The sequence below is a fragment of the Buteo buteo genome, chromosome 4 (genome assembly GCF_964188355.1).
Source record: "Buteo buteo chromosome 4, bButBut1.hap1.1, whole genome shotgun sequence".
In the NCBI taxonomy this organism is placed as follows: Eukaryota; Metazoa; Chordata; class Aves; order Accipitriformes; family Accipitridae; genus Buteo; species Buteo buteo.
This window is the reverse complement of record NC_134174.1, coordinates 50,403,334-50,421,608: the sequence shown is the minus strand read 5'-3', so window position 1 is coordinate 50,421,608 and position 18,275 is coordinate 50,403,334. Positions and strand designations below refer to the sequence as shown.

The 18,275-nt window shown below is 42.1% G+C and overlaps 1 protein-coding gene across 3 annotated transcripts; it reads left to right on the top strand.

Annotated features, from left to right (window-relative positions):
• The first annotated feature begins 49 nt into the window (after positions 1-49).
• On the top strand, positions 50-18,252 carry LIPA (lipase A, lysosomal acid type). 3 transcript variants are annotated; one of them, XM_075026027.1, is made up of 9 exons: positions 50-157; positions 2,633-2,753; positions 6,894-7,092; positions 7,480-7,589; positions 8,227-8,363; positions 9,826-9,972; positions 11,180-11,251; positions 12,305-12,376; positions 13,135-15,096. In XM_075026027.1, the coding sequence occupies exons 3-9, from the start codon at positions 6,983-6,985 to the stop codon at positions 13,366-13,368; spliced, it is 882 nt and encodes a 293-aa protein (XP_074882128.1). In that variant the 5' UTR covers positions 50-157; positions 2,633-2,753; positions 6,894-6,982; the 3' UTR covers positions 13,369-15,096. The 3 variants fall into 3 exon arrangements, with proteins under 3 accessions (XP_074882128.1, XP_074882126.1, XP_074882125.1); XM_075026025.1 differs by lacking the exons at positions 50-157; positions 13,135-15,096 and adding exons at positions 268-820; positions 18,129-18,252; XM_075026024.1 differs by lacking the exon at positions 50-157 and adding an exon at positions 272-820.
• Positions 18,253-18,275: the final 23 nt, after the last annotated feature.

Here is an 18,275-nt window from a genome sequence, read left to right as displayed (position 1 = left end):
GGCGGGCGGCACCGTCAGGACTCTGGAGACTTCCGACGAGGAGCAGATGCGGGAGACGAGGAGGGCTGGGGAGCAAAAATCGTGGGCGCCGTTCTCGGGGCTGAAAGATTTCTGAAAATGGAGCCCGGGGCGGGCGGTGGGCGGTGGATCTACCCAGGTATTCCTTGAGAAACGCTGAATCACGCCGGCTCAGGCGGCCCAAGGCCGCGCACCCCCGGCCCGCGGGCTCCCGGCCCGGCGGGGTGGGGCGGGCTGGGCCGGGCCGGGCCGGGCGGCCCCCGCCGCCGCCGCCGATAGGCCGCGCCGCATGGCCTGAGCCGCGCCGCGCCGCCGGCCTAGCGCCCTCCTCCCGCCGCGCTCACCCGCGCCGGGAGCGCAGGTCGGTCTCCGCGGAGGGCGGGCCGCCCAGCCGCCCGGTGGGTCCGCCGGGCCGCGGTCACCCGGAGGGGGGAGGCGCGAAGGGGCGCGGTACACACGCCGGGGCGCGCAGCCCGGCAGCGCCCTTTCAGCCGCTCGGGGCCGGACAACGCCCCCGGCCCGCGGCGGCCGCCCCGCCGCCGCTGAGAGGACGGCGGCCGCCCGCGTCCTCGCCCCGTCAGCCGGGCGGCCGCCCCCGCCCCTGTGACGCGGCCCCGTAGCGGTCTGCGCGCCCGGCGGAGGCAGCAGACGAGCCTCGGGACCTGCCGCCTCCCTCCCTCCCTCCCGCGGGGCCAGCATGCGGGGCCTGGTGGTCGCCGCGTTCCTCCTGCAGAGCGTCGCCGGCTCGGGCGCGTTCGCCGCAGGGAGGAGAAATGTGGACCCCGAAACGAACATGAACATCGTGAGTGGCGCGGCGGGGCGCGGCGGGGAGGGAGAAGTGCCCGAGACCTGTCACCGGCTGCGGCCGCGGGGTTGTAGCGGGGCGAGGCGAGGAGAGGAGCGGAGCGGGCCGGGGGGTCCGGGCGGCGGGCGGCCCCTTCGCGGCTCCACGGGCGCAAGCCCGGTGCCTGCCGCCCTCAGCAGCCGCGGCGGGAGCCGCGGGAGGCTTCAGCCACTGGTCGGCGGTCAGCCTGCTGCTGCTGCTTGCACCCTCTGCTTGCACCTCGTCTTTCTCTTCTCCGCCTTCCAGGTCCTTTTTGCCCCCCTGTTGCCTGTGGCGGGTCTTTCGCTCGCATGTTTTCTGATCCAGACCTGTGGTTTTTGCTACAGTCAGGACGCTCTCGTTCTTAACTGCTAGGAAAGCGTGTGTTTGTGAAGCGTACTTGTGCTGCCAGCACGACGCTCCCCCGTTCTGACCCACAACTGCTTTTCTCCCCATCTAGCACTGACTCTCTGAACTTTATTCTCCTTCTGCTGGAATAGCCAACTCCAGGAAATACCTGCTGTTAGTAACTGGTATTAGTTGCTCTTTCCTCTGCCCCATCTAAACTGTGCCATTTTTTCACACGGGCGAGAAGATACTTCAGGCTAGAAATGCTTAAGGTCTATAAGAAAAGAAGTTCTTGAGTCCTCAGTATCATCTAAATATCATTTCGAGAACTGAAAATAGTAATTTAGTCTAAAGCTAATAGCATTTGAATGGAATTTAGCCTTAAAATAATTTTGGAATGTTAATGTCACTGTGGATGATTAAAGATATGTTTAAAAGAAATAGCACATTTAATTAAATGCTCCTTCTCTTCCTTGCCCAGCAGCCTAAGAGTAGAATGCCAGTCATGCCTTGCATTTTTTACATTTTCTCAAGGCAGTTGTTGTCGTAAAACCAATTAAATAGCAAGTTCTCTGTCCTAATGGAGTTGCATCAAATGAAAATAACATAAAGCCCAAGACATAGGAGGTGGGAGATAAACCTATTAATGAAATCATAGTGTTAAACAAGTGTAGGGTTTTTTATTGTTATTTTCTTGTTTGGCTTGTCAGCAAAGTCACTTAAAAGCTCTGAAACAGACATAAGGTTTGAGGAGAAAGGTGAGTAAGAAGTGGCACATGAAACGATGAGCTGAGGTGTGGCAATGTCAGCAGCTCGCACATGTGAAGAGTGTGCCCTTAGTGTTTTAAGGCTGCTGTGTTTGTGGTTCATTTCAGCACGTCGCCTAAACACAGTTGCGTCCTCTGTATAACAGAGAACTCGGCTTACTAAGTTCAGATATAAATCTGAAATGTTTCCCTTCAGGAGAGATGAAGTCCTCTCTTCTTCCATATGCTGCTGTGGTGCCAGTGGCTTTTTGCTGTCCTCACTTGTTTGTTACTGAAAGATACTGCTTTCCTTGAGAGCAGTTTCAATTTTTGTCTCCCAAATCCATGTCTCGGTGTTTTGCCCTCTTATCATAATCTCCTTTTCAACACTTCAGTCTCCTTTCTCACTGTAAGCAGCGTGTGAGTAACTAATATGACAGTGGATGGGGACAGGCTAGCGAGTCCTCCCAAATTCCTGGGATAAGGTCTGTGCTCTGGCTAGTCCCTGACTCCATACTGGGATAAGTCTCATAAGAAAACCTGTGTACATCGAATAGGTGGGTGGTATGGCACATTCCTACTGCATCCTTTAACTTCACATTGCTATCTTTGGAAGGATCCCTGAGTATTTTGCACATGTTAATGAACTGAGGAGGCTGGCAGTCTGACTCCAAGGCGGTTTCTTTTCTTTCTTCAGAGTCAAATTATTACCTTCAGGGGATACCCTAGTGAGGAGTATGAAGTGACAACAGAAGATGGGTATATCCTTTCCGTTAACAGAATTCCTTATGGAAGAAAAGGCCATGAGAGAAGCAAAGGTAAGATTTATGTCTGCTTGGAAAAATGGGAAGTAATGAAAAAGCTCTCTTTGATTTATTAAACTTTTGTTCCTGTAATAATCCAGAACAGGATTGCAGACTAAATGTCCTATGTAGTCAAACATATAAACAAACAAATAAGTTTGTTAAAAATGCCTGACCATTTTCAGAAGTAGGCACTGTTCACATGCCTCTTTTGGTGAAATATAACTAAACAACAAGAGTTCCCACTAGAATGTTCACAAAATAATTACTGCCTGATTTCTGCATAAAATAAAAATTTGTTTGTTAATTTGAACCTCTCTGAAGCTCCCTTTGCAGTAAGGTACAAGCCAGACCAATACTGCGTACTACTGGGGTGTAATATTTAACACAGCTGCTTAAATAAGTAAAACAATGCAATAAGATAAAATCCCTTCAGAACATCTTGAGTACAGTACATTTAAAAATATATTGCAAATTAGGACATGTAACAGGTAGTTGACAACAGTCGGCCCAGACCAGGTTGCTTTATGGATGTGATTTGATGGGGGACTGGGAGGAGCATTGGCGTATGCCACCAGGGCACTGTTACAAGCTGTAAGAATTACTGTGAAAGCTGGTATAAAACCATCGAAGGGATGCTGTGGGTGTACAGGTGAGGAGGTGGGGGAGAGGAAATGTAGGGGGAATGTAAGCTGAAACTTAAGGGAGTGATACGAGCAAAGGTTTTTGCAAGGACTGAATGATGGAATGCTTTAAATATGAGTCAAATGTATGTGGAAGAGGAGAGACACGTAGCCTTTGACTTGCTGTCCTCGTACACTGCGTATGGAATTAACAGTGTATTTGAAGAGCAATGGCTGAATTTGGTATCAGTCTTGTTGCCACCCCTTATAAAAGATCCTACAGACAACTGCATGCATACAACAGCAGCCTGTTCACATAGAAGCTGTAAGTATTCTAAGGACTGCCTCAGAACAATTTGGACTAAAAAAAAAAAAAACAAACAGGGTGAGAGGTGAAAACATAGAACTCACAAAATAAATCAGTGATTGTTCTATAGCCTTGAGTATGAACAAGACCTGCGGAAAAACCCTCTTCTCTGCCAAAGGCCAAGCAACAGTCTTCCTGACCTTATCTATTGGTTTTGTATGAGTTAGGATGTTTGCACTGTCCGTTGTCTCTCACAAGGTGGCTGTGTAAAGATCAGTGCATGGACAAGGCCAGTCAAACCTGGCAGGTGTCTTTGTACTTAGGAATTTCAGAGAAGCCCACAGGAAAAAGACAGGCTGCCTTTGTACCTGTTGATTTTGTCGAATCCTTCATCAATGACATAAGCAAACAAGTTTCCTGACCTGTGGGAATTCTCCACATTCCCCTTGCCACACCCTGGACCCCAAGTTCATGTTTTGCAAAGTGCTTTAATTTTAAAAACAAGGATTACTGAGCACATTTGGGGAAGTATGATCTCCTAGAAGAATGAAGATTTCAAAGTTCATGTTGATCTTAAGTTTTTATAGACTTGGTATCTTTTCTCAGAAAGATACCAATGATGTCTTACTGCTGACTTAGCGTATATATGCCATAACTCTTGTTTTGCAATACCTGCATAATGTGAATAAGATCCCTTGGAATTACGTATCACATGATGTTTTGGAACAAAACCTACATTTCTTCAGCTGAAAAAAAAAAAAAAAAAAAAAAAGAGAGAGAAAATGTCCAGAGAACCTAAAAGCAAAACATCAATGATTTTTGGCTTTAGTATTAACTAAAAATCTAAAACAACTGCATAGCATGCGTAAGAAGGGCATGGAAGTAAGTCTGTCTTCAGCTTCTTGGGGGTGCAGTGAAGAGAACAAAAAGTTCCATAGCGGAAAGTGTAGTTTAAGGACCTGCCTTTCTTATTCCCCTTCTGGGGTTTTTAGGATCAGAGGTGATACAAAATTATTATTGTCCAAGTCAGTTTGTCATATGATTGTGCAATTCATGTGCAGATCTGGTGACTGCTTGGTAAAGAGAAAAAGGAACTGGCAGAAACTGGAAGCTAATAGGAGAACAGAATTAAAGCATAAAACATAAACAGTTTTCCCCTTCCTATGTTATGAAACATGCAAGTAGCGGCTTGAGGAGAGCCTGTTCTTCAAAAAAACAGAACCTGGTTGATCTGAGTTTAGTAAAAGGGAACATTGTCCTAAAAGGGATTTGTTACCCACTGTGCAATAGACAAATCTCAGGAGGGAGATTGCTTTATTCTGCACAGGGTACTCAGTGGACTTTCCACATATCAAACACACCAGATGCATCAGTTGTGTCCCTTTTATAGAGTGACAATTGCATCTAATTTATTAAACTACTCCTACCTAGTATATATATTCAAACTATCTAATGCATATGCATAGGATTGTAGAACCATGGTACATCAAATGCCCTCTCCGCATGCGCAGGAGTCTCTGGTGGTCTTTGGTGGTTGGTTGGGGAGGTATCGCCTCCTCGCTTTGACCGCTAAGTTGCTCTGTATCGGGTCAATGGTTTGTTTTCCTGCCAAGAGGGACGCATCATCAATCAGAGAGAATAGAAAGGATCAGAATTGGTGTTCCAGGTGAGGCACGATTAATCAGGAAGAATAGAAAAGATCAGAATGATCTTGGCTGCTTCTCTAGGTATTATGAAAATTGTTTGAAGTTGTAAATGATTAACTAACTTAATTTAAAACAGGACTTTCGAATCTACCACAGGATTTTCTATATTTGACATCAGAAAGAAGGTATCAAAGCTAAAAGTGAACGTTAAAGAAAACAAATTTAATGTTTGGCTTGAAAATCCTGCATGCTGTTCATAAGGCAATGAAGTATTACTGCAGTGGAGTAAACTGCTGAGTTGAACTGTACTGTCTCCAGTGCCACTTTGGCACTGCTGGAGATCTGCTCTGGTTGCAGACACAGCATGTCACAACATGGTTTTTTTTAACAAAATGGGAAAAGCAGGCACTGAAAATGTTCCTCATCACAGGTATAAATGTTCCCAGGAGGGAGGAATATTGCTAATTTGGATTTTGGAACTCACAGCAAACATTGATAGACATGACCTGGAATGGAGCATGTAGATGACTGAAACAGTTGTGATTTGGCTGTTTCTGCTGAAAGATCCAAGTCTAAATTATCAATGGAGGAAGTATTGTAATAGAGTGATGTGTCATTGGAGAAGGTAAATTCCTGAGTAATCTCTGGCATTGAGCTAAAGTTACCATGTTATCAGATTTCAGTTATTAAAGCAGAAAAACCCCACCCCAAAACACCTGTGCTACTGTGTGATCCAGAGACAGGCCTTGAATTTTCTGAAGGTCATGTTCCTCCTGAAGGCTTGTATGTTAATTTATTTCCTTTGTGTATAAGCAGGAACCTTCAATTTTCTAATCTGCATTCCACATAAAGGTGTCATTTCCCTTTTAAGGATGGGGAAGTCAGGAGGGAGGCTTCCTGAATTCCACCTGGGTCTTGACTGTGGTTAACTATTTAAGCCAAGGGGAGAAAGTCCTTTGAAACTTAGATTCCCTTGTTGGCTACTGCTCTTCAGGTTCTGCCAGAGCTTTGGTAATGGCAGGATGTTGCGTAGAGACAAAGTCAGTACCACCACTTGCAGAGATTTCCACAGCTCAGCACCCTAGTTTGGCATTGTCTTAACTGGAAAACAAAGATCTCAGTAGCGCGTCTATGGGAATGCCTTCCCCAGATTTAGGGACAGGGCAAGGGTCATAAGTAGTTTAGATGTCTCTGTGTTTGGGCCACTCTGCTGAGTATTTGTGAGCCTGAAACAGTTTTAAGGGCTACCTGCATTTTTCTTGTAGCTCCTGCTTTTCTCATGTTTGCGTATTGCACATTTGCTGTCTGTTTTGAACTTCAAAAAGTCTTTTGCTCTAGTTAGGAAACTAACAAGTTGCTAGTTTAAAATTCTTAATAATAAAAAGTAGCTTTTTGTGAAAATGTGGGTTTTCATAGCACTATGAGTATTATACAAATTGCTAATCTTAGTGGATTAAGTCAAGTAGATTAAATATTCAAAGTGCAAATCTAAAGCAGACTTTCAGTAACTCACTTGAATTATTCTTGGGCATTCAATTCCAGATGAACAGGAAGCTACATTAAGTGCTTTATTTTTCAGGTCCAAGGCCTGCTGTGTTTCTGCAGCATGGTTTGCTTGCAGATGCCAGCAATTGGATCACTAACTTGGATTACAACAGCCTTGGCTTTATGCTGGCAGACGCTGGCTATGATGTATGGCTGGGAAACAGCAGAGGGAATACCTGGTCCAGGAAACATACGCACTTCACAGTGAAGCAAGAAGAATTCTGGGTTTTCAGGTATCCTCGTCTTGCTAGAGAAACTACACACGCTGTTTGTGAGCAGGCTTTTCTTCATCTCTTTGCCCATCATCTCAGCTCAGTCACATTGTGAATGTACAAGATGCTTTTATTCTGGTTACCTGTGCTGTCACATATGTAGGGGCAGTAAAGGGGAGTTTTATGGTCAGTATAGCGTCTTGAGACAGCCTTCATACGCGGCGAGCAGAATGTTAATTGCTTTCACCAGTGCTTGGTGTGAAGACTCAATCACCAGAGTGTTCTGCTTCATCCAAAGGAAGCTTTTCTTTATGTCCAGACAACTGATCTGCAATGCAGTAAAGCTCTGTGCAGCTGTTCCACGCTGATAACTTTACTTACACAACTGACTTTATCTTTGCTTTGTAGCTTCGATGAAATGGCCAAGTATGACATTCCAGCCTCAGTGGACTTTATTTTGAAGAAGACTGGCCAGGAACAAGTATTTTACATTGGCCATTCACAGGGCACCACAATGGGTATGTGAAGAGATGCATTCGTTAGAATATGTTGTGTTTGAAATGATACCAAGTTCCCGATATGTGGTTTAATGATGAAAAACTAGGGCTTTTGAAATCTACTCCTTCTGGTTTTTAGCTGCTTCCTGGAATATTCATCAACATTAAAAAGAAAAGACTTAACCTTTCGGTGTTTACTTAAAGTGGGAAGCTATTGAAATGATAAATTGAAGTGACCGGTAGCCACCAGTACAGTTTGTATTAAAATAAATTGATGAACTGTGCATAATAAAATTAGAATCATCAGACATGTAGAATAAAGATTCCCACTTCCAAAATATTTTGCTGTAGGTAAGGCCTGGCTCAGGTGCTTTTAGACCTGCAGATAGAAAGAGCTGGAAGAGTGTTGAGTGAGTTAGCATGAACTTGTTTTTCAGAAGAAAACAAATCCTTCTGATTTGCCTCTTAATTTGTGTTCCATAGTAACTAGCTTAATTTAAAATATCTAAACTGATCCTAGAGACAACAATGAAACTATTAATCTAAAAATACTTGTGAACACTCAACGTATCTTAGATTTTGTAGAATCACTGCCAGGTAAAATTCTCATCTAACTTGTGTCAGTGAGGTTTGTTAATTATTCTCATATTATTTACAGCTTTCATTGCTTTTTCAACTTTGCCCCAGCTGGCTAAGAAAATCAAAATGTTCTTTGCCTTGGCACCAGTAGCTACAGTCAAGTTTGCCACTAGTCCTCTGGCAAAATTGGGAGTGTTTCCTGACCTGCTACTCAAGGTTTGTATTTGAGTGTAAATGTTCTAAGCCAAACCAGGTGTCCCCCTTTCTAGTTGAAAACAGCATAGCAAAGAATGTTAATAGCTGTCATTAGATTACCGTGTTTGAGAAGAATACTGGGCCAGTTTTTCCATAATAATGCTATGGAAGTAAGCAGTGGCTTCTCTGGCTTTACTGCTGTCTAATGAGACAATTTGCATCAGTTTAAAGTAGTATTTTACAATTACAACTTAAGAGATGGAATAAAATTATGTTTTTCCATTTACATGTTTCTAGAATTTACGCTACAGAAATCGCATGATTAATTAGATAGTTGGCCTGTTTTAGAACAGTCATATGATAGCTTTATACGGAATACTTTTGAATCATCATGAACTTTAACAGATTTGTTTCACGATTAACCATTTAGTATTAGAAGAGGATCCCTCAGAGGGTGGTGAAGAGCAGCAGCTTTATTTAGATGCTGTGAATCATCCTGTGGAGGAGTTTCCCTTTCACCATTAACATCAAAGGGAATGTAGGCAGACTGGCAGGCTGCACTAAGTGCCTGAAGTCAGACATAGTGAACGCTCTGCTTGCCATGTGTCATTTTTAACGATCACTTTTCTTTCCACCACCCGTGGAGATTCCCAGAGCTGTTTGTTCTGTGAGATAAACCCTTCTCTAAGGTACCTTGTACAGATTTAATGCGCAGCTGTTTGCATTGTTAGTTTCCTGCTCAAAAGGCAGATGCGTAAAAGTGATACTAACAATTGTGGTCTCCTGTTCCTTGTGAAATTAACTTTTTCTAATAAGGATAGTAGCTGATCAGTGCCCTGTGCAGATGTTCGGGTTGTGCTGAGGAACTTGATTCTCATGGTGACTTGCAAAAAACCTGGAGTGCAGAAGTACATGACAGCCACAAACCCATGTGTCAGTTGTATCTTTAAAGAGCTGTGTCACTCTTTAAGGAAGTGCTCAGTGGGCCATTTTCAAATCCTTGGCCATTTTAAAAATAGTCATCAGGAGGAAGTGTCCACCACAGCTCATGCTGCTTGTTGTTCTTACATGGTTTGAAGAGAGGAAGTTGCAAGTACAAAGCCATTTAACATTAGCAGATGTAGCTCTAAAATACTTTAACCTTAAACAACTCTGATGACAAGAAGCTGTGTAGTACTCCTGTAAAATACTGAATTTAAAACTGATTAGCATTTGAGGTGAGGTTTGGAATTCTTTAATGATGGTCCCACTTCCCACATACTTTTTGTGAGGGTAATGGACTGTATCATTGGTAGCAGAAGCACTAACCATGACCTTCCTGTTGGACTATAAACGAGGTTGATAAAGAGATAAATAATTTTCATATGGCACACCTGTCACCAGTGCAAATGGAAAAAATTACCTCAAGAATGTTGTAGTGTAAAAACTAAATCCAGGTCATTCTATGCAATTATGTTTGTCCTATGTGTGTGTTATTTTGTAGGACATGTTTGGAAAGAAACAATTCCTCCCTCAGAATTCTTTGCTGAAGTGGCTTGCTACCCATGTTTGCACACACAGAATACTTGATGACCTTTGCGGCAACTTATTCTTTCTTCTGTGTGGTTTTAATGAGAGGAACTTGAATATGGTATGTTGTGGTGACTTTTAATAGCTGAGTTATTGTGAATTCTAACACAGTATTGACTGTGTATCACCGTAGTGATTGTCCTTTATATGTAATTAGAAAAAAAATAATGCTGCCTTCATCACACTGAGTTTAGATGAATATCTGTCCTTGGTATAGATGTAGTTGCCCAGCTTGGATGGATAGAATTAACCTTTTAAAGTGTTACTGGAAAGCTAAAATACATTATTTTAGATCTGTTGGGAGAAGTGGGTAAGAAGTGAATTAATATGATGGTGCAAGTATTTCATTCTTTTTGCAAGGAAGTGAGGAATAAAGATACAGTTTTCAACCATTTTCAAGAGAACTGTTGAAGTTTTCTGGTCTCTCAGTGGATGTGTGCAATTATTTTTGCTGCGACCAATTTCTGACTCTGCTGATGGCTTCATCTGTGGTTCTAGTTCCAAAGGACGTGTTCATAGGACTTGTTTTGTTATCTAAAAGCTAGATAACAGCAACTCGCGTGAGACCACCTTTTTTCATAATGCTTCTTAAAGTGTTTCTAAATCCCTGAAATAAGTAGAACCTGGTATCAGTTTACCCACAGGTAGATGAAGGCTGAGGATATTTTTATTGGAGTGAGATACAATTAGCATTAATTTTTTTCACTATTCTGTGCGCAAAAATGTGCATTTTTTTATATTTTATATCAAGGTGAAAGTGTGGGTTTTGATTTTTCTTGCCAGCACATACAGTTTTCAGAGTTTTATTGGTGGTTGATTGTCTTTTTTTCTGCCAGGATTTAAGTTTGCCTGTGTATTTTGTACTTCTAAACTCCAAGTATATGAAGTTCTGAATCAGTTTGGATTGACAGTTACTAGTTTAGCTGTAGACTAATGCAAGGTTTCTCTGGAGGTCCATCTAAATATTAGTTAATGTGCTCCCAATTCTTACAGTACTAGCACTGTTTAAAAGATATTCTGAATATATAAAAAATGTTGAGTGGATATCATTATCAGGTTTAAAGTTTGGCTTTAAAGTTCTGCAGTTAATTTTAAGTAATCCCCAAAACATTTGAACCTTTTACCTCTTCTGTATATATGGCTCTAGTTAACTTTTGTTTATAACAGTTTTAAGAGGAATGGAAAATTTTCTGTTAGTTATTCAACAAGCAGTAATGGTTGCACTGTTGCGCTGTGAGGAGTAAACCATATTAATTATCTTGTTGCAGAGCCGAGTGGATGTGTATTCAACACACTGCCCGGCAGGGACATCTGTACAAAACATGATCCACTGGAGCCAGGTAGAGTTTCCAAAATATAAAATGTCCGTGACTCTAGCTTGTTTGTAGAATATTGATGTCTCTGATATTTAAATGAAATAAGATGCCAAAATATATATGTAACATAGCCCAAGTGGAATTCTGGAACTGCCAATTGTCAGAATGGCAGCTGTTCACTGCAGCTGCTTTGATGATACAGACTTATGGTGGCTCACCCCTCTCCCCTATTTCTTTGAAGATAGGCTAACTAAGTACTTAAGGTCAACAAAGAATACAATGGAATAACTTAACTCAGAGATGCTGTAACAAGTATTTGCTCCCCTTTCAGCAAACCCAGTTTTGATTACAAGTTATATTTTTAGCCAGTGAAAAGCAGCAGGCTTTCTGTTCTGTTTGGCTTGATTTTCTATTTTATTAGTGTATTTTGAATTTCACCTCAGTGCACAATTTCATGCCTGTGATGCTATTGTGCCTGAAGCTTGCTCAGCAGGTTGACAAATAAAAGAAGACATTTGCCATGGAAGCAGCGGTCAGTGCTACTTGTGATCTTGTAACTGGACTTGGTCATCTATTCAGAAGCAGTGTGTTTTGCTGTAAATAGCTGTTCAAGTGTTGGCTCGGGAAGAATTTTGTGAAGACTTTTTTTTTTCCAGATCCCTGTTATATAGACTTCCGTTTCTGAAAAATAGTAATTAAATCATACAGAGCAGACTTTCTAAAAAAGCTCCATGCTGTGTTCATACGCATTTAGACAGCAAGGTAAATATTTCAGAAGTAAGCATGGAGCTGGCACATCCTGGCTTTGGATGCACTAAACTGTTTTCTTTAATCTTTCCTGCCGTTGCTATGAAAGACCGTGAAATCTTAAGGGACAAAGTCTAATGGTATTGAATGTTAATGTTTCCCTCTCCTGTGATACTGGGCAAAGCAGTGACACTTGTTAATACTTGGCATTTCACTGTTTCATATGTCAGTTGCCTTTGCTGATTCTCCAGGTGACCTATACTTTTTTTATTCCTGAAATAGAAATCTTGCAGTTCTTCTTTCTATGTGTGAATACTTATTTATTTCTAGGCTGTGAAGACTGGGGAACTCAAAGCTTATGACTGGGGAAGCAAGGCTGCAAATATGGCTCACTACAACCAGGTAGACGTCTTTTATGGATATGTTATAATTCTTGAGCATCACAAAAAAAGTCCTTGGGCACTTCTCTGGGTGCTGTGTTTACGCTGCATGCTAAAGAGCTGCTAGTGTTGCCCAGTAACCAACTGGAGATCTGCCTTTTCCCAAAAAAAAAAAAAAAAAAAAAAAAAAAAGGCAGGACTATAGAGGTCTAAGGTAGTCCTAAATCAGTATGGAGCCCACACTTGGATACAAAGTTGTGATGGCACAGTTTCTTGAGGGTGGTCTTGCCTGCCTAGATCATGAGATCCCACTGCACTTCTCATGATAAGGCATAGACTGTCAATTCATGCGTATCGCTTATCTTCAGCCTGTTTAATCTCCATGCATGTTTCTAAATTGCTGTGTGCAATACTAAAAATATTTTGCCACTTTAGTGGCTGGGAAAGTTTGCAGTATCGTACTTTCAGAGTGGCAATCACTTTTAGTATTTGATTAGGGTTTAGAAATAACTCAAATGGGATGCATTCTCTGAGACTGCCTTGTAAACTCCTCAAACCACATCTTTATGACTATGCGTGCTATAATATTGTAGGACTCTTGGAGTTACATTTTCTCTTGAGTCAGGACTCCATCTCCATCTCTAGCTGCCCAAGAAAGGAAGAGAAAATGAGAATCTTGACACATTCTTCTTGCACTTGCTTGTATTTTACACTGCAGTGTAGTATCACACTGAAGAGTTTTCTTTCTAATGTTTTTGTTTTCACTTTCCCCCTCCTCAGTCTACTCCCCCTTTCTACAAAATAAAAGAGATGACTGTACCAACTGCGGTGTGGACTGGTGGACAGGACTGGCTGGCAGACCCAAAGGATGTTGCTATGCTACTCACTCAGATCACAAACTTGGTTTACCACAAAAACATTCCAGAATGGGAACATTTGGATTTCATCTGGGGCCTTGATGCACCTTACCGCATGTATAATGAAATAATTAACATGATTAGGAAGTATCTCTAAACTGGCATGGTATGTCAGAGTATTAGTTCACCAGGAATTCGTCTTTTTGGAACATATGCTTTTCTGGCAATAATGCTACATTGTTTATTTATGATGCATTTTTAAAATGCCAGCAATGACTACTGAACTGGATTCATATTTGGTTTGTTTTTCTCAGTATTATTTCTCTCTCTCGCAGAAATCCTCATTGCATCCTGCTGATTTTGCACACAGTGGCATGGTATTCAAAAACCAGCAGTGTTACTTTGCACAAAAGGAGTATGTCATGTGCATATAAATTTAGTGACATGTCTGAAAGACAAGTTAGTCCATTCAGCACCTCAGGTGCTTGATGATTAAAACAGTAAGTATTTCACTGTGCATAAAACACTGCCATTTCTCGGTGTGTTGCCACTACTGAGTACCTTTCAGAGGTACTCCTTGTACTGCAGTGACCCATTTGGTGCTGGTACTTTAAAAAGCACTTAGTGACTTTTTTGCTGTGTTATTGTTTTAGCCATCACATACTAGCTAGCTACATCAGGTGACTTTCTTTTTCAATATTGTCCAGAAGATTTGTCATGAAGCCAGAGAAGATCACCACTGTCAGTTGAAATCTATTTTGGCACTGATTCATTGCTGCATTTTTCTTGATTTAACAGTGTCCCTGAAGCCTTTCATGTTTCACGTACCAGCTATGGATAAGGATTGTTATTTGTCCTTGCAGATTCCTGGAACAAGAGAAGCGGTTAAAAGAAATACCACTTTCAGTCAGCTTTGTCAGTGGGTTATGGCTTTCAAGGAGAATGATGTAACGTACTCGTGTTTTGTTTTCTTTGCACTGACCACTAGAAAACAAGCTCCCCCAGTATACTACTGGTGAGGGAAGAGCCAAAGCATTAATTCTATAGCTTGAGTGACTTAATTTGCATGGACTTTTCCCCTTAATCATCTGCTGCTTTGAAGATCTGTTTATTTCTTAGCTGCTTGTGTGGTGCTTGCCACCATTGTGCTCAGGAACTGTACAACACCCTGGTAAAGCCTGGCAATATTAACGGCAGTTTCCATTTGTCTCAGTTTCTACTTCAAAATGGGGCTAAGACCCCATTTAATGGGGGGAGAGAATTCATGTCTCTTTCAGGGGTCTGACTTTAGAGCTGTAATTGTCTGCAGTATAGGTGCCTTGCTCTTTCCATTGACCACGCAGAGGACTTTGGCTCCTCTGAATTGCACAAAAGTTCCATGCCAAATGTAGATGTATGAACAATGTCCAGAGTCAGTTGCCTCAGTCCAGATGATAATTTCTGTGCCATGGTTGGATTCAACCCAGACTTCTGTCAGTAATCCCAACAGGGTAAAAAGCCTTTTCTACATGGCATAGAAAATAGTGCATTTTAAGCTGAAGCAAACTTTTTTTGTAAAAAAAGATGCAAAAATATGCATTAGTTATAAATTAGGGTTTGTTTATTTGGGGTTTTTTATTCCTAATTCAGACTCACAGAATCCTCAGGCTTTATTTAAGGAAAAAGTTGTTCGTGATATTTCAGTTGTGATTTCTAGCAGGACCTCTTAAGTTTGCTTTATATTTGTAGCAACCGTACTTGCTTCACCTTGCTGTGCTGAAAGGAAGTTTCTGTAGGAATCCACAGAGGGTAACTTAGCAGTTGTGAGAGTATGTGATACAGCAAGAGCCATGTGCATCATGTTTATTAAACTTGAGTACTTCAATAAACATGAGACTTGCTTGGAGTTTGGAGCAATGTGTTGTGTTTCACTTCTTGTTGTTTCATGAATACATGTGAATCTTTGGGACGGAATCCAGAAAGCTGAGTCTGTTTTCTACAGCTATACATCTGTAGAACAAGTACAATCATAGAGTGGTTTGGGTTGGAAGGAACCTTAAAGATCATCTAGTTCCAACCCCCTGCCATGGGCAGGGACACCTTCCACTAGAGCAGGTTGCTCAAAGCCCCATCCAGCCTGTCCTTGAACACTTCCAGGGATGGGGCATCCACAACCTCTCTGGGCAACCTGTTCCAGTGCCTCACCACCCTCACAGTGAAGAATTCCTTCCTAATATCTAATCTAAATCTACCCTCTTTCAGTTTAAAGCCATTACCCCTTGTCCTATCATTACATGCCCTATCACTACTAGTACCTCTCCGGCTTTCCTGTACCCCCACTTTAGGTACTGGAAGGCCGCTATAAGGTCTCCCTGGAGCCTTCTCTTCTCCAGGCTGAGCAACCCCAACCGTCTCAGCCTGTCTTCATAGGAGAGGTGCTCCAGCCCTCTGGTCATCTTCATGGCCCTCCTCTGGACTCACTCTAACAGGTGTGTGTCCTTCTTATGTTGGGGGCCCCAAAGCTGAACACAGTACTCCAGGTGGGGTCTCACCAGAGCGGAGTAGAGGGGGAGAATCACCTCCCTCGACCTGCTGGTCATGCTTCTTTTGATGCAGCCCAGGATACGGTTGGCTTTCTGGGCTGCAAACACACATTGCTGGGTTACGTTGAGCTTCTTGTCAACCAACACCCCCAAGTCCTTCTCTGCAGGGCTGCTCTCAATCCACTCATAGGAAAGTAAAATAGCCAAGTGAGCTTCCGTTTTAGTTTTGTCCTGAAAGAGGCTTTTCCCAAGACTAAAAGGCCATTCATGTTGTTTTGGGGGACTTTTAAGAAAGGTACCAATTGTAAAGAACTGCTCACAAGACAGAGTAATTTTCTAAGCCTTCAGGTGAGGCTCCTTTCAAACCACTGACATGGTGGAAAGCTTCTTGTATCACATTCTTAAACCCTGGGTAATTGGATTGCTTAACAGACTGTCTGGTAATCTCATACATAGTATTTAACCACATAGTAAGGCAGGGAACTAACCTCTGCTATGGTACATTTGACCCAGTTTTTGACCTTTGTCATCTTCAATAATAAATATACTCAGGCTGTACCTTTCTGTACATTCTGAATACAGTAGATGTGCAGTCAAGATAGGAGGGTGTATTAAATCCTATGTGTTGCCAGCTTTGTCAGCTGATGAAACCCCTGCGTGCCTGGAAACAAGGCCAGAATAGTGGAAGCTTTACACAAAAGCCATTGTGGATGGAGCTTCTCTGCTTTGCTGGAGCAGGGTTGTCTATGGGAATTGTGTGCTGCTGTGCTTGCTCTCCCTGGCTTGTTAAATTTACAAGCACTATGTGACACAAACTTGGAGAGGTGTCAGTGGGAAGAAATGTGCAAAATAAGACCCTGAACACAGAGCAGAAGAGCAAGAAGGTTGGTCTAATAAGAATGAGCAGTGATGAATGGTACATTTTTCAAAGCAGATCTTAGTGCCTGTTTTATAGACATCTTTGTGTTATAGGTGTGTGTGTATATGATGTTGAAGGTTGGCTGAATGTCAGCTTTGGATAATATAAAAGTGTACCAGCATAACAGAGGGCATCAGACACGTTCTGCTGTCTTAGTCTCAGCATTTAGTGACATGATCAAACTATGCTAGAAAGCCAGAAGAAAGTAGTCCCTGTTCAGCTGATGGATTGCCAGACTCACAGACCGGTGTGCATCTGAAGTGAATGCACGAGCCAGGGCTTTGACTTAGAGATGTACAACACAATCGGGCATATGAGGGCTTACACAGACAGAAAGGCATGTGGTTTTGTCCACGTGTTTTGCTTGGAAGTTGAAAAGGATTTTTTTATAGTCATCTGTAAGTATATTCACACTGTTCATTTGATGCAGAAGGCCTAAGGATGGTAGAGTGTGTCTATGTTAGTGGTGCGTACTGAATGATGTACTAGCTCAATGCAGAGCATTTTTACACTATTTAGTGATTCTGCAGCTAGTGATTACACTGACGAAAGTTTACACATCAACTCAACATAGAAGTGCCTCAGCATAGGATGTTGTGGTAAAAGAGCTCCTACTCCCTTGGCCCCTGTAAGAGAAACAGTTTTGTCAGCTTAGGAACAAAATAAACCAGTTTTCTATAAATTACTCTTTATGGTGAATGTGCTATACCAAAAAAAAGGAAACATGAATACTTTAATATAATGAAAAGTTACAAATGGCTTTACTCTGTAAGATATGAGAGAGAAACCTTGATGGCTGAATAGGTTTTCTTATATATAATAAAACACAGCTCTTAGTGGAAGATTTTCCTATAATTAGAGCATTTATAATGTCTTCTCTCTTTCTTTGATGTCTTGTAAAATATATACGCCTGCTGCAGCATTGCCCATCATGAGCATGCTAATAATGGCCTCTCTTCTCCAGTAGCCTATTTTCAAATAACTTTATATGAACAAAATCATTGAAATCATCAATAAAATAAAAAATTATGAAGGTCAGATGGACAGTAGCCACACCTGTAACATGATTGCCTGAGCCTTATTTTCTGAGGATACTGAGCTGAAAAGTGCCTGTATCGCATTCTGACTCCTCCAGAAATGATGAATGTGTGTAGTTGTAGAGGATGCAAATCCATTTCTCACTACTGAGTTATGAATTCTGAATGAAAGAATTTTAGGATCTTTTCCTGATGGTTACTATTTTGAAAACTCATCCTGGTAAGGTAAAGCTTGAGAATTAACAATTTACTTTGCTGGCAGCTTTCCATCCCTAGCCGTTGTTAGGAACGCATTAAAAAGACCTTTGATTAAGCCTTCTTTCCACGCTGGCTGGAGAGGTTTTCAGTGAAGCTTGGTTGGGGAGGTGGAGTGCTGCTATGAAAATATTTTGATTAAGAAAATGTGTTAGTTCTGTTAAGAAAAGTATTTTGTTTTTAGGCTAAAGTTTTTCATCAGAACTGAAGACGAACGTGTGTTCTTTATCCTCAAGTACTCAGTATACCCATGGGCTCAGCATTCAAGCTGCTTACCTGGGATGCGAGGAGCAGAGGCTCATCCCCCTTCTTCGGATTCAGACCCTGGGCT

What these genes read in the sequence shown, in the direction of transcription:
- LIPA (XM_075026024.1), top strand. Translation starts at nt 716, where the DNA reads ATGCGGGGCCTGGTGGTCGCCGCGTTCCTCCTGCAGAGCGTCGCCGGC. An exon ending in TTCACAGGGCACCACAATGG is followed by an intron (nt 7,590 to 8,226) that starts GTATGTGAAGAG and finishes TATTATTTACAG; the next exon opens with CTTTCATTGCTTTTTCAACT. An exon ending in ACATGATCCACTGGAGCCAG is followed by an intron (nt 11,252 to 12,304) that starts GTAGAGTTTCCA and finishes ATTTATTTCTAG; the next exon opens with GCTGTGAAGACTGGGGAACT.